Below are 26688 nucleotides of genomic sequence, written 5' to 3'. Positions count from 1 at the left end.
ATGGGAGCCAAAAAGAAGCTGCTGCAGGTCCGGGAAGCCTTTCAGCTGGCCCAGAAGCCTCACCAGAACCATGCGAAGCTCGTGGTAGCTCTGAAGAGCACTTATGCTCAGGTACGGCTGCCCTTGGGCGGCCCGGCGCGGGGGGAGCTGAAGGCCCCAGCGGGTGCTCCGGTGGTCCCCCGGGGAGCAGGGGCCGCCTCCGCAGTGTTCCCGTAAAACGAACACCAGTGTGCTTAAGGAGAGCCCGCGACTTAAACAAAAAGAACCCCCAACCCTCCCCAAAGAACCCGCCCAAACGCCGCAAAACCAAGCGGCTGAACTGTTCCGCACAGTTGTCTCCTGCGAACGCGGCGGGAGAGCTGCCCTCAGATATTGATGATGCCGCGGGAAGGTGTTTGGATACCCGAGACGTAGGTGTGACACAGGATGTAATGGATGGGGGTGTTGACTGTCGTCCTGAAATCTGTCAGCCGGGTGGAGCCCCGCGCTCGTAAGGTGCCCGCTGTGGAGTAGCAGCAAAATACTCACTGAGGAGAGCACGACAGCGGGTGTGCCCCGACTGCTGGTTGTAGCCCTTTAAGATTTTAAATTTAATTGGAAGCTGCCAAATACAAGCCCACTTATTTTATTTTTCTGTGGTACAGCTTTGAAAGATGAACTGGGTAATCTTTTGTTGTGGTTTGATTTATTTTTTTTCCCAGTTGGATGATAAAGAAGGCTTTAATGAAAAATTCATTCATTTCCTCAAGTATGCTATGATAATCTACAGACGGGAACCAGCAGTGGAACAAGTGATCAGTTTTGCAGCTAGATTTGTTACTTCATTCTATCAGACGGAGAAAGAAGATGGTAGTGAGGAGGGAGAAGAAGATAATTTACTTCTGAATTATGTGTTTAAATTTCTGCTTGAGGTACAGTTAACATTTATTCTTAAATGTCTAACATAACAAACGGAAACTTTTTGCAGTGGGGAAAACTTGCTGGTACTTGAGACAGTATTTACAAATTAGAGCTTAAAAAGTGAAAGCAAAACAAAGCTAGTGCTTGACTAGTAACACCATCCCCATTCCCCCAACACAGAAAGATCCATCACATCCCCCAAAATAATCCAACAACTGGATTTCAAAATTTGGGCCTTTGAGAAAATGTGAATATTCTCCTATTTGGCTGTCAGATATGTCACTGTAGGCTTTGCTATAGGTACACTTATAAGCATGAAATTGTGAAAGCGTGGTGGAAATTAATTTATACTCTTCTGTTGACAACAAAAATATTAAAATATTTTCTGTACAACTGTGGTTGGCATATGTATTATTATTCCTTTCTGCTTATTGCAAGTGTTACGTAGAAAGATAAGCAGTTCCAATAGCATGAACACACAAATAGAATTACATTTTCCTAAACTATTGATTTGCCATGGAAATATTATTGATCAGGCCTAAGATAACTAATCATAATTGCTAATGTCTTTTTTTCTTCTAATGTTTCATGGAGGCAGAGCAGTAAGTTGGCTAATGCACTGCAGGCTTCATGCAGTGGTCACCATGCTGCTTCCTTTGTGAAGGCACTGCTGATTTTCTAAAGTCACTGATCCAGGCAATGGGCTGTAATTGCTTTTCAGTTCTGTGGCTTTTTAATCTTAAAATTAAATTGGAAAGGCTTTTGGAACACAGACGTGCATATTTCGTTTACTCTGTAGAATACTAGTCACTTAGATGTGCGTATTAATAGCCTTATGTTGGAAATGAGAAAAGTGTGATTATTGAGAATACCTTTTTCTTCTTTCCCTAAGTCTCACGATGCGAACAGCCATGCAGTTAGGTTTCGAACCTGTCAGCTTGTTAATAAGATTTTGGGAAATATGCCAGAGAATGCCGAGATTGATGGTGACTTATTTGATAAAATTAATGAAGCTATGCTGATTAGACTTAAAGATAAATTTCCAAGTGTGAGAATTCAAGCTGTTTTGGCCCTGTCAAGACTTCAAAATCCTAAGGATGAAAACTGCCCTGTTGTTAATGGTAAGTAATATTGGTCTCTCTCTTTTGTCTAAGAACATTTGTTAATTTACATTACCTTAAAGCATTTTAAAGCTTGCTTCTTTTTTTTTTTTTTTTTAGCATTGAGTAAATGGATTTTAGAGAGTATTCGTATAATAATTCATAAATTGAAATTCTTTGCCAAAGGAGATGGAAGGTGCAAGTGTTGTGTGTGTTCAAGGGGAAAAGACAGAACTGTTAGGAGAGATCTGCTAGACAATCATACTGGGCTCAGGCTGCTCTGTGAACTGAATGTACGAGTAGGATTGTGAAGATGTCTTGTAAACTAGAGTGGAGGTGTATAATACATGTGTTAAATTCTTGCTCTCTAAGGAGCCTTTGGTACTGTACAAAAACTCTTAGAAGAGTAGAGATGGTAGAGAAAAAACTTGTTGTCTTGAATTAGGATCGCTTTTCTAGAAGAGATTAGCATCTCTGCAACACAGGTATCTTGACGTTTGTGGGTTTCTTTGTGTGTGGTATGATTCTTGACTAAGCTTCTACTTCCTTTGCCTCAAGGTAGACAAAATGTAGGTTTATACCAGCACAGCTGGTATATAAATTGTACCCTGATTAATCTTTACAAAATTGACTTCTCTGAAGAATTAGTTGGTTGGGGTTTTCTGTTGTTAAGGTGCCTTCTTTGAAATTTTATTTTCTAAGTGTTTTTTATAGGTTATTTATTTAGGAATACATAAATTTCATAGTTAATCGTTGTCTCACAGAGCAAGATGAATTCATGTACACTCTAATTAAACTAATTTTATGGTTGCTTTTAATTTTGAATAAGGTTCAAGAATATAATAAAAAAGCATTATGTGAGGGATTTACTGTAAGAATTTTGTTAGGCTTAATGGAGATTGCAGTTTTCCATTTATAGGACAATTTGAGGATCTACTTCAAAGGTAATGAAGAAGTACAACTAGTGAATAGAGGTCTTAAAGAGCCAATATTTGGAAATATTTTTTTCCCCCTGGTAAATGACAAAGTGGCTATGGATGGCATCCAGACTAGCAATTTTTGGAGTTATTAACTGAAGATCCTACTTATGATTGGGACATTATTTCTTTTGACGGCATAGCTCAGCATGTAGTTACCATAAAATCAAGGTTGTGACCTTGAACTGTTTCGTAAATGATCAGCTCTGCAGGGGCAGGAGAGGGGTTTTGGTAACAGCTGCTGAATTTTTTTTCAAGTATTTTCTGTCTTTCTATGTTTCAAACTCTTATGAAAGCTTTATTATGACTTTTATTTTCAGTTTACAGCACATTGCTTGAAAATGATTCAAACTCAGATGTGAGACGTGCAGTGCTCTCATGTATTGCTCCATCAGAAAGGACTTTGCCAATAATTGTAGGCCGCACAATGGATGTAAAGGAGGCTGTCAGAAAGCTGGCGTATGAGGTAAACTGGATCACCTAACATTAATTTCAAAGGCTGACTTAGGAAAAAGGCTTTAAATCTTTTATTATAGTTCACTTAACATTAAGAACAGTTAAATAATTTATTTTCATTTACCAAAATTTTGAGGGGGAGTGATTTCATACAAGTTTTCTAGTTAAAACTGTTGAACTTGACTGTAGAACTTGCTTGATAGAAATTACTTTTGTGGTAGAATTTGTCTGTTGAAGATCAGGCAGTAACAGCATAAATTATATATGCAGTCTACTGTTTTTTATCTATGCATTTTGTGATGTTAATTGAAGCAAATTTGCTTCTCTGTTTTTACATAGTAGATGTTAGGACCAGCAGTAGTAAAAAATTGCATGGTTTTGGTATTGCAATTTTAAGAAGTATCAACCCATAAGTAATTATGTTTACATGTAGAGGTAAGAAACTATGCTAACATGTCTGTTTCTTATGCAGGCATCTTAGGCAAGATCTTGAAACAAAATGTTCAATTTTTTCACACAGAATTATCTTCTGCTTTTTTTATCTTAGATGAATTTTTTTTTTTTAAACTGAATCTCTGTGTTAGTAGGCTTTCTAAGAAAGGTACCTACTTCTGTAATTTATTGCAGGTATTGATTACTCTGGGCACTTTAAAGAGAGAGGGTAGTTTTCGTGTCCAGGTGTTACATTCAAGCAGAGCTAATGAGCTTCTAAGCTATGTGTTAATTTTGTTTATTTTACTTTACATTTTCTTCCATGCCTGAGGATCTGCTTGTTAATGTGTTGGTACAGTGCTGTTGGTATAGGCGTTACAGGTTTCTATTGATACAGGATTTCTGTGGATGGTTAAAACTCCAAGTGTAAAACCATAGGCAGGTAATGAATTCGTTTGTTATAATTTGTGGAAATGTATGTTAATGTCTTAATTATTTTTAAGGTTTTGGCAGAAAAAGTTCACATAAGAGCTCTGACCATAGCACAGAGAGTTAAATTGTTGCAACAAGGACTTAATGACAGATCTGGTAAGAGATCATATGTTTCTTAACATCTTAATAGAAATGTTTGAGAGAGAATACTTTCTCGTGTGTTGGGGTGATGTATGTGAAGCCATGATGGCAATAAGGGGCTCGAAGGGAGTAATGAGGTACCAGGAGGTGTTTAAACTCATGAAGTCTGCTTGCTGCTTTGGTTTTCCAGGCCCCTTATAGTGAAAAAAATAGAAAAGAATTGCACTTTCAAAAAACCTGAAAGCCAGTGAGCTTTAAAATAGGACCAAATGCTATTAAAATTAAAAACTGATAATGTAATTAAACACAGAAGTAGAAAAACATAATTAATTTGGTGTATTCAGAAATAGTTCATTACAGATATTTTTGTAACTAGTAAATGTATGAATAATTTGAATGTGAACATTAATACCTGTTTGAAAATATTTCCTATGTGCTTTCAGAGAGAAATCATCTCAGATGGTTATTTTTTGTTTAACTAGCTTGAATTTTCTTTTATTGAATCTTTGACCCTTATGCATTTCACCATGAAGCAGCCTTATTCTTTTTGATGTGTTTTGTACTGTATGACTCTCTATAGAAAGAGCCATTCAGAATGTACCCATAATTGTGTGTGGTGGTATTGCCAAAAGATCAAAAGGTCACATGCATCTGAGCGAGACAGTTTTAGCCTGCCTACGCAGAACACTGTTTTGGTTTTTTTTCCCCACAAAGCAGCAATTATAGACATTAATTTCACAATAGAAGCTACTAGTTTTACTGAGTGCTGATGTGTAACCCCCCCCTACTTTGTTTGGAAAGTCTGCACAAAGTTGAATTTTACTCTGAGAATTTCCCTTGCTGAGTGATGTGCTACTTGGGAATTCTGAGAATTCTGATCTATGTGGATATTCACTTAGAAAACAAGACTAAAGTACTGCATTCATTGGGAACTAGAGCTCTTTAAGGTGTGTCATGTCTGCATATGTTTTTATTGCTCTACCTTTGTTTTTGGCTAGCTGGGGATCATATTCTGTTCTTGACAGGAAAGGAAGAGACAATCAGATGAGTCCTTTCTTACGCTGTATAGAATTACACTTTAAAAGACCACCTTCTTCTGTATAAGAAGTTTTAGTCACTTTGCCCCACCTATCCTGAATTGTTCTGTAGTTGCCTACTGAAGTTTGCCATGTTCTGTTTTTTAAGTCCAGCACTGAAAAACTCATGTTCTGAATTACTGTTTCTTACTGATATACTAGTTTGCTCTTTGATCTAACTAGTTGCTGCTTGTCTGCTGGCTGCCATCACTCCCCCAATAATGCTTGGTCTTGAGAGATACTTCTTTAGGGTGAATGCGTTTCTCTTAGTAATCTTTCCAAACTGGGGAGGAAGCTACTTTCACTAATTTTTCATGTGATCCTTCACTTGTCAGGAACAAGGATTTGTTGTATTCCCTTAAAGAGAAAATACAGCCTGTCTATGTTTTTCAGTGACATTGAGGCATTCGACATAAAGAAGTGCCTTTTTTGATCCAGGACAGATACTTTCTCTCTTAGTGTCTCTCTCTTCCTTAGGATGATTCTCCATCCCAGCTATTGAGGACTTTTCTTTTTCTTGACACCTAGAATCACAGGGGAAGACATCTGCCAGTGTATGTAGTTTGTCTGATACCATATGTTCTCTGCTGGGTAAAACAGGCTTATATTCCAAATTGGCTATTCTATATTGCAAATATTGCAAATCCTATAACCCTGAATATATATATATATCTTTATTGAATTTGCTTATCTGTGTAACTCCTGAGCTAACAAATGAGGAACCTGCTCATTCAAGGTACCTACATGAAAATTTTGGATGTTTTTCTATATTGGCTTCAGAACAAGGGCTTATAATTAAATCGGATCTAGAATACATAATCCAGATTCTGCTTAGTTCTGCTTTTCAGGGTGAGTTCAGCTCTTACTCTACTGTATTCTACTAATTTATGCTTTTCACTTTCTTGGAGAGGTTTCTTATTCTCAGGACATTAATTTAGCTTTTTCAAGGCCTTTTTACAGTTCTTTTTGAACTCTTAACAATATTTAAGTGTTGCATTTATTATCATGAGTTACGTATAAGAGGAAAGACGAATGTTGTCAGTGTGTGTGGACTTTGTTTCCTTTATTCTGGATATTGTGGTCTGAAAGATCCTAAGAGCATACTTCTTTTATTATTTCCAGCTCCCTAATTATTATGTTTTTACTTCCACCAGACTATTAGCCTTTCAACTTTCCTGCTTAAGTCTGGGTGAATGCATTAATGATGTATATATTCTGGATGTTCCCATAAATACTTTTTTCCTTGATTAAATAGTACTCTGTTGATCCAGGAACTGTTTCTTGTGGTGAGGAGGGAGTTAAAGTGTCATATGTAAACTTCATAATCCATTCTTATAATTGAATTAGTGTGAGAATTCTATATGTCAATTCAGACGTATTGTCCTGCCTCCAAAAGTGGCCACTTCCTGAAATACAGCAAGTATATAACAATGCTTACCCAGAACATTTGGGACTGGAGCATTTCTCTTACGAGGAAAGGCTGAGGGAGCTGGGCCTGTTCAGCCTCGAGAAGAGAAAACAGAGGGAACCTCATCAATGTCTGTCAGTATCTGAAGGGAGGGTGCCAGGAGGATGGAGCCAGGCTCTGCTCAGTGCTGCCAAGCAGTGGGAAAAGAGACAATGGGCAGCAACTGATGCACAGAAAGTTCCACCTGAACATGAGGAAGAATGTCCAAACACTGGAACAGGTTGCCCAGAGAGATTGTGGAGTCTCCCTCACTGGAGATACTCAAGAAGGGTCTGGAGGCAATCCTGTGCCACGTGCTCTGCCTGAGCAGGGAAGTTGGACCAGATGACCCACTGTGGTCCCTCCCAATCTTATCTATTCTGTGATTCTAATTCTGAATATTTCTTTGTTGTACAGGAGTGTGTGGTTTGCAGGTTTTCTGGGTTGAGGTGCTGTCCTTAAATGTAAAAGTTTTTTGGATATAGTTTTTTTTTAAATTCCCTGTGAGGGGAAAAATTATATTGCCTCAAAAATGGGCTGTGCCACAGGTAGTTCTTGTTCAACTGGGTTTTTCTTTATTTTAGGTAATGTTAAATTTAACTGTATAACAACTTTTTTTGCAAAAAGACTTCTGTAGTTAAATGTTTTGTGAAAGTATGTTTAAAATTTGATATTTTTTAAACTTTGTTTTAAACTGTTTGAATTCCTGTATTATTAGATGCCATTAAGGAGGTAATGAAGAAGAAGCTACTTCAAGCCTGGTTACAGTTCAGTGAAGGGGATGTTTTAGAATTGCTTCATAAACTGGATGTAGAAAACTGCCCAGAAGTGGCCATCCCAGTACTAAATGCTATGTTTTCATTATCTCCACTTCATGACATTGTTCAGAACTGTAAAAACCTTGACAGCAGGTATGCAGAGCATTTTTCATTTCCGAAAGATGAGTATTTTGTATGAGAACATAAAACTAAAGTCCTTTTAACCTCTTAAGATACTGGCACATTTCCAGAGGCTGTAAGAAAGTTACTTCTCTATTGATACTTTTTAAAGCCAGCCACTCCCACATCTCTGGCTTTGGAGTGCAATGCATGTAGCATCTACTGATTTCAAAACATCTGTCATGCTACTAACTAGAAGGCAAGGCACTTCATATGGTACTGTGTATTTCCCCCCATAATACAGAGTAAGATTTTGCTATTGCTTTTATTTTGCTTTTTTTGACAGTGACAATTTGTCATTTAATTTTATCATCTGAGATTAGTCTCCTACCACTGTTCAAAATCATTCAGTTCTGATTGGTCTGATTTTAATCCTGAGCAAAATGAAGCTTCCATTCTGAAGAACTGGGCTATCTGAGAATTTTTTTAAGAAGTAGATCTGTTAGACTAATGAAATTTTGAAAAGTAAGTTAAATCATTCAGTTTGTAATGAAGCTTACATTCATTTAATTTATGGAAAAAACTAGCGTTTTTGTATGAAGTTTCTGGGTACAGCTTGCATGATGCAGTATCAGAATGATAAATGGCTACGTTTTTGAAGTCTGTGATTTCTGTTTGTTAAATTTACATTTAAATAAAGACCTGTCAGATTAATGAGAAGCTGTCAAATTAATGATCAGTTTTCATCTACATGTTGCTCGGGTGTTTTTTGGCTGGGTTTTTTGTTTGTTTTGTATATGAGCAATCCAAACCAAAACCAAAATTGTTGTTGATAGGTTAAAAGTAAAATGGGATTCAAGGGAGTAAAAAGTACCACTGCAGTGATACTGTCTTTTCTGTTTTGAGGTAGAATTAATGCACAGCTTAATGTTCTGCTTCTGAAAACAAAGATTAATTGCCATACTTGGCATGAAAAATACTATGAGTCTAAAAAGAATTGGGGGTCCCATGATGGATGATCTGCCTATGATGGCAGATGGATAATGAGCTTACAGAGTTGCTGAGAAGCAGTCATATTACGTTTTGCATTTGACATACTGTGATTGCTACTCTATTATTGCGTGAAGATCTTGTATTAAGAATGGGACAAACAATTCATAGACAGAAGCTGAAAAATATTTTAATCCAGTTGTTTCATTTCTGCTGATTAATGGTGTTCAGTTTTTCAGACTTGTGCAGCAATAACAATGTTTCATAAAGTACCTGGGTGGTTGCTCTAGAAGGTCTGAAAGGTTGGGCAGAATGTTTCTGCAAACTGGTGTGAACGGCCTTAATTAAAAAACTGAGAAGGCCAATGTCATGAATGGCTTGGGGAGCTCTGTTTCCTCAAGAGAGACAAAGTTATTTTTCTCAATCTGTAAGTGTTTCTGTGGGGAATACCTTTGACCGGGTTTTATTTGCATTTGAGGAAATAATCTTTATTTCTTATTTTCTAATACTTCTGCGTATTTATTGTTTCAGACTCTTTTATTCATCTCTTCATATTGGTTTGTTTATTTTTGTTTAGAAAACTGATTCCACTGGAGGATTTAACAGCTGAGAATGTGTTATTTTGGAGATGTCTTTGTGAATATCTAAAATCAAAAGGTGAAGAAGGTGAAGTTTTACTAGAACAGGTGTTGCCAGAACCAGCTATATACGCAGATTATTTATTGAGGTACATTGCATTTAAAAATAAATCTCTTACCACTAAAGTAGAGTATAATTATTTTATTCAAATGTTCAGGAATCCTCCAAACCCAAAGTTGTGCTTGAAGTGATTTTAGCTTTTCTTCACTTTTTTTAAAAAGATTTTTGGGAGATTTTTAGAGCTTGCAGAAACCGACACTTCTATTGTTGTCATTTGTGAAAATAAAGTAAAATTTGGCTGCTGTCTCTAAGGGAAGCATTTTTGAATTGAAACTTTCTTCCTCTTTTGCTGGCTCAGGCAGGCATGCTTCCCAAAAGCTTATGTTTGAAGGCAGTGACAGAGGTGCAAAACGAGTTACAGAACAGTTGTTTAACTGGAGGGTGCAGGAGGGTGGTAATGAATGTTTTGTTAAGGCAATGTTTTTACCAAAGCAAAGAAATGGTAATTTTTTTTTTTTTTGTCTTCGTGGGATTCTTTAGTCTTAACATAAATTTTGTTTGTGAGCATGGATAATGCTGGGAAATCTTAACTAAGATGTTGTGCCTGTAAAAGAGTAAATCTTCCTGAAATGCTTATAAATCAGATCTGCTGAAAAATGCATTGTATTGATGGCTGTTTCTAATTAAAAATATGCATATTCTTTTCTCACTGTACTGGGTGTCGTATACTGGTAGTAATTACAGAAGTCATTGCTACTTTTCAGTGTGGAATGTGTTAACATGTTTCATAAACATTTAATAAATGAAGCATCTGTGCTTCCTTAGCTTTGAAATGTATATCCAGTCTGGTGGGTATAAATTTATTCATTCATAATTAATTTAACAGTTCACAAAATATTAGTTTTTCAAAAAATTTGTTTTTCAAGAGAACATTTGTTCTCTTTCCATCCAATCTTACTCGAAGTGCCTTCAGTTACATTACCGTTCAGGGTGAGGCTAAAATTCATCAGGTTTGCTAGTAATTGTTTATGGTATCAGCTGTCAAACTCTTCATTGTTGAGGTGTGCCCCCAGTTGTTTCAGGTAGGATCTGCACTTTTACAATCCTCTGGTGTACAGTGTACAGTTGTGCAGTGCACTGTGAGGGTGTTGGTTAGGAGGAACAAGAACATGCAAGTCATTGGTCCTTCAGAAAAAAAACAGGATTGTGAGCTACATTTAGATACTCACTGTTACCGGGTGCAGGCAAAATTATTATTAAATGATCAGAAACACTTAATTTTCATTTCAGATGTTCTTAAATACTACTTAAATGCAAAGTTTTTTTGTCCCAAATTTGAAGAAATTTTAAAAATTTGCTAAAAATAACAAGCTGTTGCTGACAACTATCTATAAAGCTGTGGTAGAAAAAAGCATCTTTTTCACAGCTCATCTCAATATATGAATTATATTTTGCAACATTTTATTCAGTACTGAATTTTGTACATTATATGTTTCACTCCAGATTTTCTGAATATGTGTAACTTTCACTGATAGATAAAATTTTGATAAAAGAACAATTGAGTGTAGAAAAATAAAGAAATGGAACAAACTGATTACCCTTTTCATGAGTTTATCTGGTAACAGATTGTTATTCAAATATGATGACATATTTGATCAGGTTAAGAATTCACTGTATACTTTCATGATTTTCTTGTATTTTGTCATGTAGACAATATAACAATTCTGAACTTGTAAAAAATACATTGTACCTAAATATGCAGAAAATAGTAAGAAAAATGGTACATCTATACATTTGTTCCTAAGTTACCTTTATGCATTTTTACAGAACTGAAATCACATGTACGAGCATTACTTGACGTTTTATGTTTCTTATTGTATCACATTCACAAAATGGATTTTTAAAATGAAGTGCATTATTTTGAAACTGTACATTATTTGGTATAAATAATTTTCTGAAAATATTGATCTATTAAAAGAACACAATCATTAATTTTTAAGGTTTGTACCTAGCATAACCACTTGTTCATACAGGACAAGAAAGTGGTGGGATTTTTTTATTGTGGGTGGGGGAGGAGTGTTTGGAGTGTGTTTATTTATTTACTTAATTGTTACTGTCCAACAGTGAATCTGAATGTAATTATATCTGTTCTGTTTGGATTCAGTTATCTTCAAAATATGCCAGTTCTTGGTGAAGAACAAAAAAAGGACTTTAATTGTTTTGTAAACCTGATGACAAAAGAATTTATAGGCCAACAACTGATTCTAATCATAGGCTGCATGGACACCATGGAAGAGGGAGGAAGGTAAACTTAAATAGCAAATTTGTGGTACTAAGGTTATGACATTCATGCCTAAGGACAGACATAGAACCTCTGTTGGGAAAAGAACCTCAAACAGACAAACTACAGTTCTAATGCTAGCTGAAATGGAAAGCAGTCTCCTTAATGGAAGTGGTCCCAAAATTGTGCCAAATGTTGTCTGCTTACTTTTATGGAAAAGTAAGTTCTAATGCAGATTCAACATTGTTAGGGGAGAACAAATTCATAGTTTTTCATAAATTCATAGTTGTTTTCATAAAGTATCATTGAAATTATGAAATTACAAGACTGTTTATTTGAAGCATAGTATGTAAAAAATAAAAGGAGAAAAATGGATTGCTTCACAACAGATGTAGTAAGTAGCCTGTTTGTTTCTTGTGTTTCTAAGCTATAGTCTGCTAAGGCCTAAAAGGCTAAAAATATCTTAGATACCAGCCTAAACTGGACTGTGTTAACTGAGTCATTCTTAGAATTTGAACAGCCTTTTGGTGTGAAGTAAGATGAGCGAATGAATTTGGAAAGTCATACCATCATACCAGGCATTTTGTGAAAACTTGCAGTTATGATAGTATAAACACAGCAGTAAATTCAAACTCTCAGTGGAATGTGTAAATGTGCATAAGACTGGCAGGATAGTTTAAGTTCTAATTTTTTATTTTTATTTTTATTTTTTTTTTTTTAGTTTTGAGTCACATAATTTCCATGAAAGCATTCTGCAGTATTGATACTGTTCTCTGCTGGTATGATTTTTCTTTGGACAGTATTGACACCTGATTAAAAAATTCAGCATTTTCTAATCAAGAAAAACCAGGTTACATCAGTAAAAGACAAACATTGCTAAGTAAGAAGATACATTTGGCAGTTAACGTAGCTATGGAGAAAAGTTTCTCTCATACTGTATTATAAAGTCTTCATCTTGAGGTTCATAGGGTAGTAACTCTTATGTCTTCCATTTTCTTCAATAAGCAAACATTGGTTTTTTTTTCTCTAATGCAGAAAGCATCTGTTGGTTATTTTACAAAAGATTCTCATTTTACCTTCAACCTCACCAGCACTTATACCTTTGCTTGTTGAAAGATTGCTCAGTATCATTACAGATGAGGACAGAAGGATTCAAGTTGTAAGTAATTGTAAAGCTTGATTTCTAGTCTGTCTTCCCCATAAATCAAATGGCCTTTATGAAGCATTGTAAAAGAAATATCAGTATTTAAATATTGTCTCCTTCCCCCTTGGGGGTATTTTTGCGGGGGGGGGGGGGGGGGGGGATGTTGTTATTATTTTGGTTTTTAGCACAGCTGCATTTTGTGGTTTTCTAGAGACCTTTATGTTTACAGATGTGACTGGTGGTGTAAATGCAATTCTCAAACTAGGAAAGTTACACTTCAGAAGTCTGTTTCAGAATACTTTTTCATAGTAGATGCAAAGTGTTTTGACAAAAACATTCAAAATAAAGATGATGTAGATTTCCAGGTTTCATATTTCTCTTCCCTCCTGTTAGCTCAGATAGGTACTTGTATTAGTTTGAAAACAAACCAGTGGGAGGCACCAAGTCAGAATAACAATTTAATGGGGAAATTAAAAAAAACCCATAAAGGCAGAAAGCACTGGTTTAAACTGACAGAGTCAGGATACAACCAGACACCCTGTTAGGGTGAGGGTAGCAGTCCGATAAAATGGTGGCTGCAGTCCTCCTGAAGTGGTGGATGTGGTTCTGTTGAAGTGGTGATCCTGTAGAAGGGTCTGCTCTTCCTCAGAAGGCCCAGTGGTGGCTATATAGCTCTTGTCCTCTGGAAATCCAGTGGAAAGGTTGTCTGTGGTGTTCGGAATCTCAGATTATAACTAGGATGGAATGCTTGGTTCCTCCCTCTGGGTGGAGCATCTCACAATGGAATGATGAATCATGGGGCCAGGCGTTGATGGGCTCATTAACAGAAGATAGTCCGGAGGGAGGAGGCAAGGAGACACTGCCCCACCTGGTTTCAACAGCTCATGAGGATGGTAATAGAATACACTGCAACCCAGGACAGTACTTAAGGTCTTCTTCCTTGCTTACCCAGCTGAATGGGAGAAAATGGGATTGAAATGTGCTCATAGTCACATTATGTGTTGTCAAGTTGAGGGTTATTTACAGGGAATGAGCTGCTAAGAGAAACTGCATGGATGTGCAAGACTTTTTCAGAATTATAATATTTTAAATTTGGGAAAGTTAAATGCTTAGTATGTATCTGAACTGAAATTAATGGCACTAATATACTGTTTGTAACAACAGATTGCAGAAATTACATCTGAAGTTCGTGAGCCAATTGTTGCAGTCGACCAGCCTGTTGATGCTGCTGAAATAAGAAAGCAGAAGCTTAACGTGAGCATATTTTGGTTAATAAGAAAAATATTTTTTTAAGCTTAACAATCTAGTTTTATATAGTAGGTTAATATTGGCGAGTGTCAATAGTGTATCATTGGCTAATACTACAGAGATTATTATATTAATTTTCTTTTTAATTTGTATTTCAGCTGGCTAAAATAAAAATGAAACTTATTGAAGCAAAAAACGCTTTGGAGGAATGCGTTACTCTTCAGGATTTTAATAGAGCAGCAGTATTAAAGGAGGAAATAACTGAGTTGGAACACACAAAAAATGATCTAATAAAAGCAGCAGAGCGAGCTGAAATTAAAGAAATGCCTGTGGAGAAGGTATCTTCCCTTCCTGTATTCTTAAGTGCTGGTTATGTTTTAAAATGTCTTCATGGTTTTAAAAGAAAGTGTAGCTTGGCCTTGTCTCAAATACATTTTAAAAATTGAAGCCAAAATTTGTGGTATTAGTGTTCTTCTGCAAGTATAGAAGCTGATAGTATGCTCTAGCAAAAAAGTAATTGCAGTTAAACTGTTGTTTTGTCTTTGAATAACTAAATAATTCTAAAAGGATCTTGATCTTACTCTTTTTACTCTTAACTAACAGAAAACATGAAAAGGAATTTATTTTGATCATAACTTATAGACAGATGATGATTAATATTCTTGCACAAAAAATACGTGGTGGACAGGAAATGTTTATTTGGGTAGGGACAGATTATGATTAATGGCCCCATTCATCTTATCATATCCACCATTTGTATTGATAATGTTTTTCTCTTTTCCCTGAACAACTTGAAGAATGATCCTGAAACACTGTTGAAGTGTCTGATCATGTGCTATGAGGTTCTGAAGATCATGTCACTTTCTAAAGGAATCAGTCCAATCATTTATGAAATCATTCAATCTCTGGTATGTAGGAATACAAAATAATGTTTACGTTATAGTGAAAATGGATACATCAAAGCTGACCCTTGGATGCTGGCAGGAGGGTTTGTGTTTGTTTCAGAATGACTTTGCTGTGTTTGGTGCTTTTAAGCTTTGCCAGAACCTAGTGTTTTAAGGGTGAATACACATAATGCTGTTCTGAGCTCCTATGCCATAACTGGTTCTGTCAGAGAGATACTGAAATACAAGAGGCAGATGATGAATATTTGACAGATGTGTGACAGGGCTGAATTATACTGTGCCAAGTGGGGTGCTTAGATGTCTGCCTACTGCCCTTAATTAATTGGATTTTCTATCAGCCAATGTTCTGAGAGCTCTAATAGAGAACTTTTAAGGGTGTTACTTGTTTTGTTTTGGCTTTAATTTTTGTTGGTTGTTTCTAGTCAAAAGCTTTTTAACTAGGAGAGACTGGAACTCACATGGACCTTTCTTTCCTTCCATGTACAAGGAAAGATTCCCCTCATCCTGCCTCCGTTTTTTTAGGACCTTTGAAGAGCAAAATATTTTTGTATTGAAAAATAAGGCAGTGATATTATTGGACTCTTGTAGTCTACAAGATACACTTCCTAATTTCCATTGAGAAAAGTATGGATTTTTCTCCTAAATATCACAGACTTTTAACTGTTAGTGAATGTATGGAAAAAGAAAGGAAAAAAGTAACATGCTATCGTATGAATGGTGCATCTATGTCAGAATATAATGTGCAATTCTTATCCCATCTATTTAGAAAGTTTATATTTGAAGTTTATATTGGAAGTAGTCAAGAGAAGGGCAGGAAGGAAAAGTATGAAATGGCTGCTATTGAAGAATGTCTAAATGGGTTCTCTCTTCGTAACCTGGAGAGGACTTAAGGGTAAGGGCCTGAGAGAGGGCAGAAGTCATAAAACATGGGAGAAAGTGAGTGAGGATTGGTTGATCACCTCACAAACCTATGCACTAGCAAGCTTAGAACAAATGAAATGAGTTGCTCCTTCACCTAATCTGTAATCTATGGAATTCCTTGTCACAGGATGTGTGAACACTTGGATATATCAAGGAAGACTGAGCAAGTTCAAGAAAAATAAATATGGAGTGATTAGGTACATAGGAACAACCTGGTAGCTCTGGTGTCACTCAGCTGCAAATTCTTGGGACCTTGACAAGAATTCTTAGGAAGTATCTACTTACTCTGTGTATGTAATTTGGATTTGATCTTTTGATAAGGAGATGATGGACTGGAGGACCTCAGAAAGGGCATTCTTAGAATTCAGCCTGCAAAGAAAATTGCTTAAATATAGTGGAACCACACTTACATTCTTTCAGATGTATAGAAGTATTCTTAGAAATCCTAATTAGTGTTGTGTATTCCAGGAACCTTTTCATTTGGTCTTTAATTTTCACATTTGTTTATTCCACTTTTCATTCTCCAAGATCCTGCTTTTGAATTGATGTTCCTGCTGGATTTTCATGTGTCAACTGACTTGGGATACTTAGTTGTTTGTTTTTTTTATCTTGAACTCCTTAGTAAATGTAAAAATATAAAGTAATGCCATTGTATTGCTCATACTGTATCTAGCCTGGCTTTTCTTTTTTGTGGATTTTTACCATCGTCTTCTCAAAACTGTTTCAAGTACATCGAAGTGGCATCTATATTTTGTAACTTGGAACTGGGTATTGTTTCTCTGAAAGAATATTAATGTCTTCTATGAAGAAATGTGTAGGCTTGTTGCTTTGTGTTGGATTTTTCATTTCCCAGAGTGATCAACTTCATTTTGCTTGAAAACAAATATTTGTTAAAAACAAACACAAAGCAAAATACTCACGTGACTTATGCCATTATTTTATTGCTGATTTCAAACAACATACTCAATTGGCGTTTGTTTGTATCTAGATAAACAGAGTATTTGGTAGTTGCCACTTTCCAATCCTGTATCAAACTAAATTATTTTTAATTTCCGGGTAAGCATATTTTAGTAGTCAGAGTTTTATTTTCAATTTATGTATCTAATCTATGTCGTTTAATATTACTGCTTTCAGATACTTCCAGGTGTAACTAATGTCCACCCAGCTGTGAGAAATATGGCAGTTTTGTGTTTGGGTTGTTGCACCCTTCAGAACAAAGAATTCGCCCAACAACAGCTTCCATTGCTGTTAGAGGTAAAATGTCTGATCAGAAATGAAATGATGGTCTTTGTGACTTAGTAAATAAATCTAGTCTTGTATCTATAACAAGCTATCATACATAGTAATGTTCTTTAAGAACCAGTGATTCCTGATTTCCTGAAGATCTGGACAGTGTGGTTTCATGTAGATTTTTCTGATGTCTAATAAGATTCAATTTATCTTGGTAGTAGCATGTTTTTCCTTTGTAAGGTCACCTGTTGCCTTGAAATTTTCTAGGAATTCCTTATCTGTAAGGAATTCCTATTCTCTTCCAAATCTGGGTGAAATCTGTCATGCATTTGTTACTCAATACAGAAAAGAGAAGATGTAAGATTCTCTAAGCCTTCCTTGGGAAACCAAACTAAAAACGTGTCTGTGATGGCTTTCACATTTCTGTTCCATATACTTACCTGTGATCTTGGGTGTCTGATTTAAGTTCTGAATAATTAATTTGTTTATGGATTAAGGAAGAGTTGTTAAGTAGAGGATAAAGCAATATTCAAACCAACAAACAATAGCACGGCCAAACATCCATGGATATGGAGCATGTTGGATGCAATAATACCCACAATCCCATCCTTGTGGTGAATGTTCTGATACCAAGCTAATTATATCAAACATGGCATGTGTTAACATTTTTGACCCTGGATTTGAGGGAAGTGTGAGTGGCCATTGTGCTTTTTTAAGAGTGTGTTCAGGCAGACGTTTGAGAAGTGACAGCAGGTGTTGAGCTGATATGCTTGGCCCAGACAAGATGGTAGAGCTGTCAGTCATTTTAGGAACCCAAAGTTCTCCTACTAAGTTAGCATTTACTATTGTTTTTAATTTGCCTTTGAGTATGTCACATTAAAAGAAGTTTGTTTAAGGAGGATTTCAGTTACTTTAGTAACTTAAATTTTTGAGTTAAGTAATTATTTCTGCAGGTACTAAACCCCTCAATGTCTGTGTAGGCTGCTATCAGAGGCAGGGTGTTGGACTAAACAGATGTAGAATCTCTGGGCTAATCCACTATGTATGGTTTTACTTGCATGTAATTTGAACTATAATACATATAGTAACCTATGTAACTTTGACTTTTATTACTCTCTTGGTCCCTGTTGTCTTTTTACATATTGTTGATTTTAATTAAGCTGTACTTTTATTAAGCTCTATTTCTGTAATGCCTAACATTCTGGAGCTACCACAGGCAAACAGACTTTGTTTGTCCAGTGTCTGTTTACAGGTTGAACAACAAAATTACATATCACACATGGATGCTCACTCCGTGAGTGAAATTAATTTGATTTTATATAGTGCAAATTGCATAAATGACTTGATAAATTATTTCCCAGATGGTATTATAAGTTCAGGTTTAAATTTGTATAACACCTTCCTAAAGTTTGAAAATTGGTTGCAAGTATTATAAAAGGTTTCCCAAAATAATCAATCTTATTAAAGGAAAAATCTTACTATGCTAATTTCAAGATTGGAGGTCTACTGAAAGATGATGTATTTATTTTCCTTATTAAACCTAGGTTTTACAAGTAGACAACATAAAGATAAAGCTCAGTGCTTTAAAGGCAATCTTTGATCAGCTAATGCTGTTTGGAATTGAGCCTTTTAAGACCGGAAGAGGCAAGGACTCTCAAAGTGAGAGTGCACACATTAGAACTGAAAATGGTGAGGATGAAAGTGAAACAATAGAGGAGGAAGAGGAGACTGCCACAGTTCACAGCCTTCTGAAGCTTCTTTCTGGTTTCTTAGACAGTGAGGTAAGGAATTTTATAAAATTTGCCTTAGTTTTGTTTTGTTTTAAAATTGTTTTTGCAGATGGCTTATCATCCCATTAGGTTGCCTGGGAATATTATGTGATGTGAATTGAAATTAATGGTCTAATATTAAAATACCTGTCCTAGAAAACGACTAAAAGTTTGTCAGTGGTACAGACTAACATTACTCTTGAGCTGCTTTGCATTCTGTGCAGGTGTAAATATGTGAATGCAGAGAATTGTTTGGTAAGATAGAATATAGGCTATTACAGTAAAGTATTAGTGTAAAACATTATGGTTGGTGTATTGTGTATATGATGAGTTCTTTCTTCAGGATTCAGAACTTAGGACAGAAGCTGCAGAAGGCATTGCCAAACTGATGTTCTCTGGGAGGCTGATCAGTACCAAGCTCCTTTCTCGTCTTGTTTTGTTGTGGTATAATCCCGTGACTGAAGATGATACTCGGCTGCGACACTGTCTGGGAGTTTTCTTCCCTTTATTTGCTTATGCAAATAGGTAATGGTCTTTGTAATTCATTGTGTGACAATATACATTGTTCTAGCAGCTTTAGGAACCTTTTTTTGGTCTTGCACAAGTAGAAGTGGCACAAATGCAAATTAGACTTCTAATTCAGACTCCTATTGCTTTTGAAAGTACATAATCTCAACCTTGTGACCGTTCAGAAGACTTGCCATTAATTCCCTTTTACCCCTGTGGCTTTCCATAGTATTTTTTCCTTCCGAAGCCTATAATGGAAACTATTTTCAAAGATATAGAATAAAATTAATTTTAAAATATGTGCTTTACTTATTTATGCTGTTGAGCACTACAGGTAGGCTTTGAAGTGTCACTAAAAAGTACCTAGCAGGAATACTTCAAAAGAAAATAATCAGTGCCCAGCAGTTATCAGAGCAGCAAGCTGCTGGGTTGTGGTTTGGGGTTTATTTTTGTTTTGTTTTTGAACCAAGGAATACTCCAATTTAAATTCACAGTTTATTTATTTTGGTGGTGGACAAGGAGGTAGAGCGCTTACGTAAGGGAATAAGAGCTTAAATAGTGATTCTCATCTCCTTTTACCTGCTGTAAGAAAAAAATGTTTAGCTTACTTTTCAGTAGCTGCTAGTGGTTTTATCAAGTTAGAATGAACTGAGTATTTATCTGCTTTTTTATAGTTAAGTTTTAATTTAGGTGCATTATGTTACCTTCTCTATTTTTGAAAGCAAATTGAATTAAATTTTTGTGGCCCATGTGTTTCCACATTAAGAGGAGTAGTACAAAGGGGAATTGTCTTGCGAAAGCAGCAAAAAACCCCATAGCAATGTATTTTTGCTGTTGTCAGAAAAAAAACCAAAGAAAAATACCCAGTTTCTTATAGAATGGGATTTTCCCTACTTAAATTCTTATGAAAGTAACAGAAACTGATTTCATATATTTCCTGTATCTCTGATAATGAGTAATGAATATAAGCTTTTAACATTGATAATCTTTTGCTTGTGAATGTCATCTTCTGATGCTGTGAATTTCATTCTGGTTTTTTATGAGTTCTAGTGATTGCCCACCTGAGTAATCCTGTGTGTTTCCAAGTCATTTGCAAATGAGGCAATTTCTTGTGGCACCCCATGATGATCTTTTTCTTGAAAAAATAACATGGTGTATGTGTTAAGCAAAAATCAGAAAAATCTGTGGAGGAAAAAATCCTAAGTCTTAGTCTGGCTCACTGAGAATCTCTGTTTAGTTAGGAAGTCTCATTTCTGTCTCAAAACATTATCTGCATCCTGGATCACAAATGGTCCATTTTAAGTTGAGTAATTTACTTTCTTCAGTTATCAATACTGTATTATTAGAAGCAAATTATTTAATACCATGTGTAATGCAGAACTTGTCTGCAAAGTTGCCATTCAGTAAAGGAAAATTTGGGTAATAAATGAGATTTGGCTGAGGCTCCTACCTAAATTTCATACTGATCTCTCACTGAATTTTAAAGTTCCATTTGTTTTCTGGGTGCTGCTCTGTTAATCTTTCCATCTGGTCACAGATATAATCAAGAGGCTTACTTTTTGAAATGAAATATTTGAACTCTGAGGAAAAAATGTTGATCCTGACTTTTCTAATTAATCTGTCATGTCAGAAGGTGGTATGACATGCTAGAATAGGTCCTGTAACCACTGAACAATCCTTATTCATGGAATGTCTTCTATAGAGTATTAAACTCTCAGGCAGCCTAAGAGGAGAAACTTCTGCCTTGTGCCTATATGTTATTAGAACTGGGGTTTTTTTTTATTTACAGGAAATAATCTGAATGATACTTCAGTAATGCTTGAGCCAATATAAAGCCTTAAAGCTGCTGAAAGGGAGAGTTCTTGCTTTGGTTCTTTTGTAGCCAGTTGTAGTGCTCAAAAGGTTTTTTTGTCAGATGGTTTGGCTCTGTAATCCAGCAGCAAATAATCTGAATTTTTAAAAAATCATTTGCTTTCTTAGTTTTCTCCTGTAGTTATTTGGGTTCAAATAGGAAGGTAATATAAATATCAGCAAGAGTAATTAAAGGCTTCACTTCAACTGTACCTTGTACTTTTTGACATCTTACTTGTTAAATTGTTTTGACAAGTCTTGTGGAACCACACTTTTAGACAACTTGCTGCAGAACCAAGTGAAACATGATTTTTAGGCTTGTTTGGCAGGAGTTATGAACTCTTCTAAGAAAAAAGCACGAGTATTTCTTCCAAAAATCTTGTTAACCACTGCATACTTTTTTTGCCAGGTTTCCTTGCTTTCTTACACAATGAAAAGTACCCCCAAAGAAAAATGCTAGCAGAAAGGAGGAATGAGCAGAAAACAAGATTAATCTATGAAAACAAATTAGAGACATGTATTTATGTAAATGTTTTCTTTTGTCCTTCAAGAGAGAATATGTCTGTATATATCAGTTGGATTTGCAGTAGTAAGGATGAATGTTCAAATTCTTCAGAGGAAGGAAGTGTTACTTAATACAACTTGAAATACCATGTGCTAAAATTTCAATTTGTTCTATGAAACAGTTTTGTTATCTTGATCTTGCTGGCTGTTGCTACCACGTTTGGCTGTTCCCACTTTACTTTGATTGATGTAATGGGTCGGTGAACTTTAATCATGGAAGAGAAAACTTAATTTTGTCTCATTATGCTTCTAATATTTGACTTCACTGAAACAGATCTAACCAGGAATGCTTTGAAGAAGCTTATCTTCCAACTCTGCAAACACTGTTAAATGCTCCTGCAACATCACCTTTGGCTGAAGTAGATATCAGTAATGTTTCTGAATTGTTAGTGGACCTGACCAGACCAAGTGGACTGAAATGTCATTCCAAGAAGTCTCAGGACTATCAGGTACAGTATGTTAAACTGTAGGAAAATAGTACTTGTGTCAAATAAAGAACTATTCCCCCTTTGCTTAGTGCTACCTGTCTGGGCCTCTCTGGGATTCCCAGTGTCAGCAGTTGAATTAAATGAGTGCCTGTTCAGGTAATTAAGTCTTTTAGCTTGACACTTTCCTCCGCCTTTTCTTCCTCACCCCCCAAATTTCCCCTCCTTCTTACAATTAAAAAATGCTAGTAGGAACTTGCACATGGCTAATTGTTTATATTGTGAATGTATTTATAAAAATCAGTTGGTGAATGTACTGAAAACCATGCATTTTAGGAAAATGCTGTGTAAAATTAGCCAACTGTTTAAATCAGATTGTTCTCACTGCTGTCTCTTGTAAATAGTTCCCAGCAAAATTACTGATATCCAGTTTCTTTCCTTTGCAGGAGTTAACAGTGCATGATACTTTAGCCATGAAAATTTGCAATGAAATCCTGGCAGATCCAACAGCACCAGATGTCCGTATTTATGCAAAAGCTTTAAATTCACTAGAACTCAGTAGTTCTTCTACAGAGAATCTTCTGGTGTTGCTCAATGAGATTCTAGAGGTAGTACATAAATAGCATGGTTCTTGCTTTTTTAATCTAATATTCTGATATGCTTAAAAATGAAGGGCCTTTTGTTTACTATGACGATATGACTGAAATTTCTCTTCTAACCAGTCTTTGAAAATCAATTTTTGGGTAATTTACAAGTATCTGAGCTGATATCACTGGATAAAGCACAGACAGTGTAACCAGCATGAAACAGTGTGCCCAACTTGATACATTGCAGTACAGTAAGTTTTTTTGATAACTGTGGTGTAGTTATTTTTTTTTTTAGTTCAGTATTAAGTCTTGCAGTTTTGCAGTTTATCTTTAGTTAATTATTAACAGCTGAAATTATACACCTAAACTTATCATATAATGGGAAGATCATTAGGCAACATGAAAAGGATGCTTTATTTAAGATGAAGTGGGAAGGGATTACAAGTTTTACTTTGGTGCTTTCATTAATGTGGAAAAAATTAAAATTAGGAAGTGTGGCACATGAACACAATGGTATATAGAAATGTTGAAAAGAATGCTGAATCCACTATGGGCATATCATCCAGAGGTAGCTGGACAGTACTCCATGTCCAGTTGCTTTACTTTTTTTCAGGTTTCCTTTAAAAAAAATTACGAAAAAAAATTGGGATTTTATTGCCTAGTATTGACGGAGGAAGTGTTTCTCCTTTCAGTTTGACTGGTCACTTTCATGTCACACAGTGTATCCTTTGTACAGTAATTTCAACTAATCCTATTAGTAGGCAAATGTAATAGATAAAAGAAATAGTTGTAAATTTAAGTAGCATTTAACATTAAATGTCTGTTCTCCAGAAAGTGGAAGATAAACCATGTCAAAGAGCTATTGAGAAGATCCAAATGAAATTGACCAAGGATCCTAATTTGGGCAAAAACCACTCTGGAAGAACTGAGGAAACAGGTCTCTCTGAAAATACACAAGAAAGTGACATCACATCGTCTGAAAATACTGTTCACAATGAAGAAGGTAATTCAGGAGAGGTGTAGTAGAGCGGGTGTACAGTTCAGTGAATTGTTTAGATGTTATGAAAATAAGAAGCAATAGGACTTGGGAGACAACCCCAGCTCCCTCAGCTGCTCCTTATAACACTTGTGCTCCTGACCCTTTGCCAGCTCTGTCACCGTTTTCTGGACTCACTCCAGCACCTCAATATTGTTCTTGCAGTGGGGGGCCCAAAACTGAGCATGGGATTTGAGTTGTGGCCTTATTAATGCTTAGTACAGAGGATTGGTCAGTGCCCTGGTCCTGCTGGCCACACAGTCTCTGGTACAAGCCAGGATGCCACTGCTGGGTCCTGCTCAGCTTGTGGACATTCACCTCTTAGAGCTGGTCCCTTACAATTTCAGTGTCCTCAAATGGAAAATCACTGTTCTCATGCTCATGGTCCTCTGATTCAGTGGACTGGGCAGCCTGAGGTCCATCAGTAATATTAAAGAATCAGGCAAATAAAGTGCTGAATGGCTCTGCTTTTTCTCTAGTCCTGTTAGTCAGGTGACTGACCATCTTCAGCAAATGTTTGTCCAGTGTTTTGTTTGGACCTCCTCCTATTTTTACTGTACTTTCAAAAGTCCTTCTTTACTATCGCACAGAACAGTGACGAGGTTCACCTGTAATTGAACTTTGGCCTTTTGTGCCTTCTCCCTGCATGTATGAACCACAGCTCTGTCATCTTCCTGCAAAGCCTGACCTTGCTCTCAGAGATCTTGCAGTTCCTTTTTCCTCTTGAGCTCCACAAGGAGGTCCCTGTTCAGACAAGCTGATCTTCTGCCCCACTCACTCAGCTTCCAACACAGTGGAATGGGCTAAACACTTGCCAGGAATAGTTTATGTAGGAATAGTTTATGTATGATTAACCTTTGTTGAGGCAGAGTTACAGCTGAGTGACATTTTAAACTTCCTGTTAGCGTTATTAACTAGTTTCTGGTTTAAAGAAAAAGTGGGGTCCAATTGTGTGGCTCTTTAATGTAACAGCCAAAATTTAAAATATTGGTACTTAAGATAATCAACTTTTAATTTATGACTTCTGCATGTGTTATTCTGTTTAACAGAAAATAATAGAGATGCTCTTCATACTCCAGTTAATGAAGTTAAAGAAACTGCAAAATTAAGATCTACAAGAAGCAAAGCTGGCAAAGGTACAGTGGCTACAATATTAGTTTAATTGTTTTTAATAAAGTAATTCCATAAAATAATACTAACAGTATAATTTTATAAAATAATACTAACTTTTTGTGAATGTATAGATGGGAAAGGCATTCATACTCTGTTGTAGTTTCTACAATTTTATTTGTTTAAAGTAGTTTGTTCTGTGGAAATTTTTGTGCTGTTAACCTCTCCCAATAACACAGATTTCAAAAAAGAAAAAAGGACTGACTACAGGATTGCAGATAACACAGCCACAGCCATTTACAGTAAGATACAGGTGTTTCTGGGAGAAGTGGAAAATTGTGGGGTTTTTGGTTTTGGTTTTTTGCGACCCCATTCTATCTATGCTGACTGCATATTTCTATGTTTCATTACAATATCAAAGACTGAAGAAAGATAGATAAAAAACTAGTTAGAGAAAATAAATGGTATCAAGATACAAAAAGAGATTTTTGTTTATACTTAGGACAGCGGAAAGCAGCAGCCGAAGTGAGGTCTGTGACCAGAAGAAAAACTGGTGCAAGTGTAAAACGTGGTCCTGAAAGGTAAATCCTTTTCTCCCCACCGTCAAAACCATGATGTCTGTTCTAGCAAGGAAGTTTAATTGAAATGTTTTTCTTTCCCAAACCTGTATGTTTTGATATCCTCTGTTCCTAAAATGCAGATAAATATTTAAGAAAAAAAAATTTCTTTAAACTAGTGCTTTTGAAAAAGTGACAAGTTCTGTCAAGGAGCCTGTAACATTTTTTTAACTTATCTTTTGTGTGTTGAGTCAGCAGGTACTGTAGCTGAAAAAAGTTAAGATTTTTGGTTTACATTATTGCTCTTCTTCCAGTTAGTTTTTTTTGCCCTTTTTAATCTGTTCTGTGGAAGTGTCAATTTTTAAAATTTCAATTTTTTTTCCCCCTTCACAGTTTTGTTGCTTGTTGTCCAACATGTAGTTGGACAAGTGTCTAGAAATGACTGAGAAGTGAATATAGACAATAGATTTCTTCCCTTATGATCTTGCCAGATAGAAGTATTAAAACAACATTATCTTTGTCATTTTCAGCTGTGCTCAACTCTTTCTTAAGCAAGTAATCCATTTAATGTGTTGTGGACTTTATTGTGACCAGGGTCAGTCTCTCCCATTTGCCTGTTCAGTGTGTTTGCTTTGATTCCACCTAATTTTGGGGGAATTTTGCTTATTTTGCAACTGCTTGTCACTTGGTTATCTTTACTGATGCTGCTATATCACTTGGAAAGCACTAATATATTCTCAAAAAAGAACAAGTTTATAATTGGTAAGAAGTATTTTTGCTCTTTCAGACCATGTTTTAAGTTCGTTCCTATAAAAGCTCTTCAGTTTGCTTAGTCTTTTTTACTTTACTCTTAAATATTCTATGTTTCAGTTGTGATCAAATTCCAGAACCAGTCCCAGTGTCAAGTTCGAGGCCTCAAAGACGAGCAAAAACTTTGGCACTGGAGAAAACTCGAATGAATCTTTCAAGACTGTTGAATGAGGCAACAGATGAGTGAAGACAAAAGAAGAAAGTGCCTTTGTCAACAGTGGTAGTAAACATCAGACTTAGAAATAAGATTTTTTTTCCTTGCTAGTCATATTTAG

At 35.9% G+C, this 26688-nt stretch overlaps 1 protein-coding gene across 1 annotated transcript; it reads left to right on the top strand.

Moving 5' to 3' along the window:
• Positions 1-26600, top strand: NCAPG (non-SMC condensin I complex subunit G; the record flags this gene model as incomplete). The annotated part of the gene is made up of 21 exons (XM_082281457.1): positions 1-111; positions 702-911; positions 1793-2021; positions 3298-3443; positions 4369-4453; positions 7680-7872; positions 9407-9556; positions 11633-11773; positions 12785-12908; positions 14058-14147; positions 14300-14479; positions 14939-15049; positions 17102-17221; positions 18742-18978; positions 19310-19491; positions 22163-22337; positions 22760-22921; positions 23732-23903; positions 24986-25072; positions 25549-25627; positions 26474-26600. The coding sequence occupies 21 exons, from the start codon at positions 1-3 to the stop codon at positions 26598-26600; spliced, it is 3111 nt and encodes a 1036-aa protein (XP_082137583.1).
• Between the last annotated feature and the right edge of the window lie 88 nt (positions 26601-26688).

Source organism: Coloeus monedula, assembly GCF_965178545.1.
Source record: "Coloeus monedula genome assembly, chromosome: 5".
Lineage (NCBI taxonomy): Eukaryota > Metazoa > Chordata > Aves > Passeriformes > Corvidae > Coloeus > Coloeus monedula.
Note: the sequence above shows the minus strand (reverse complement) of the source record. Positions and strands in the feature narration are given on the sequence as shown.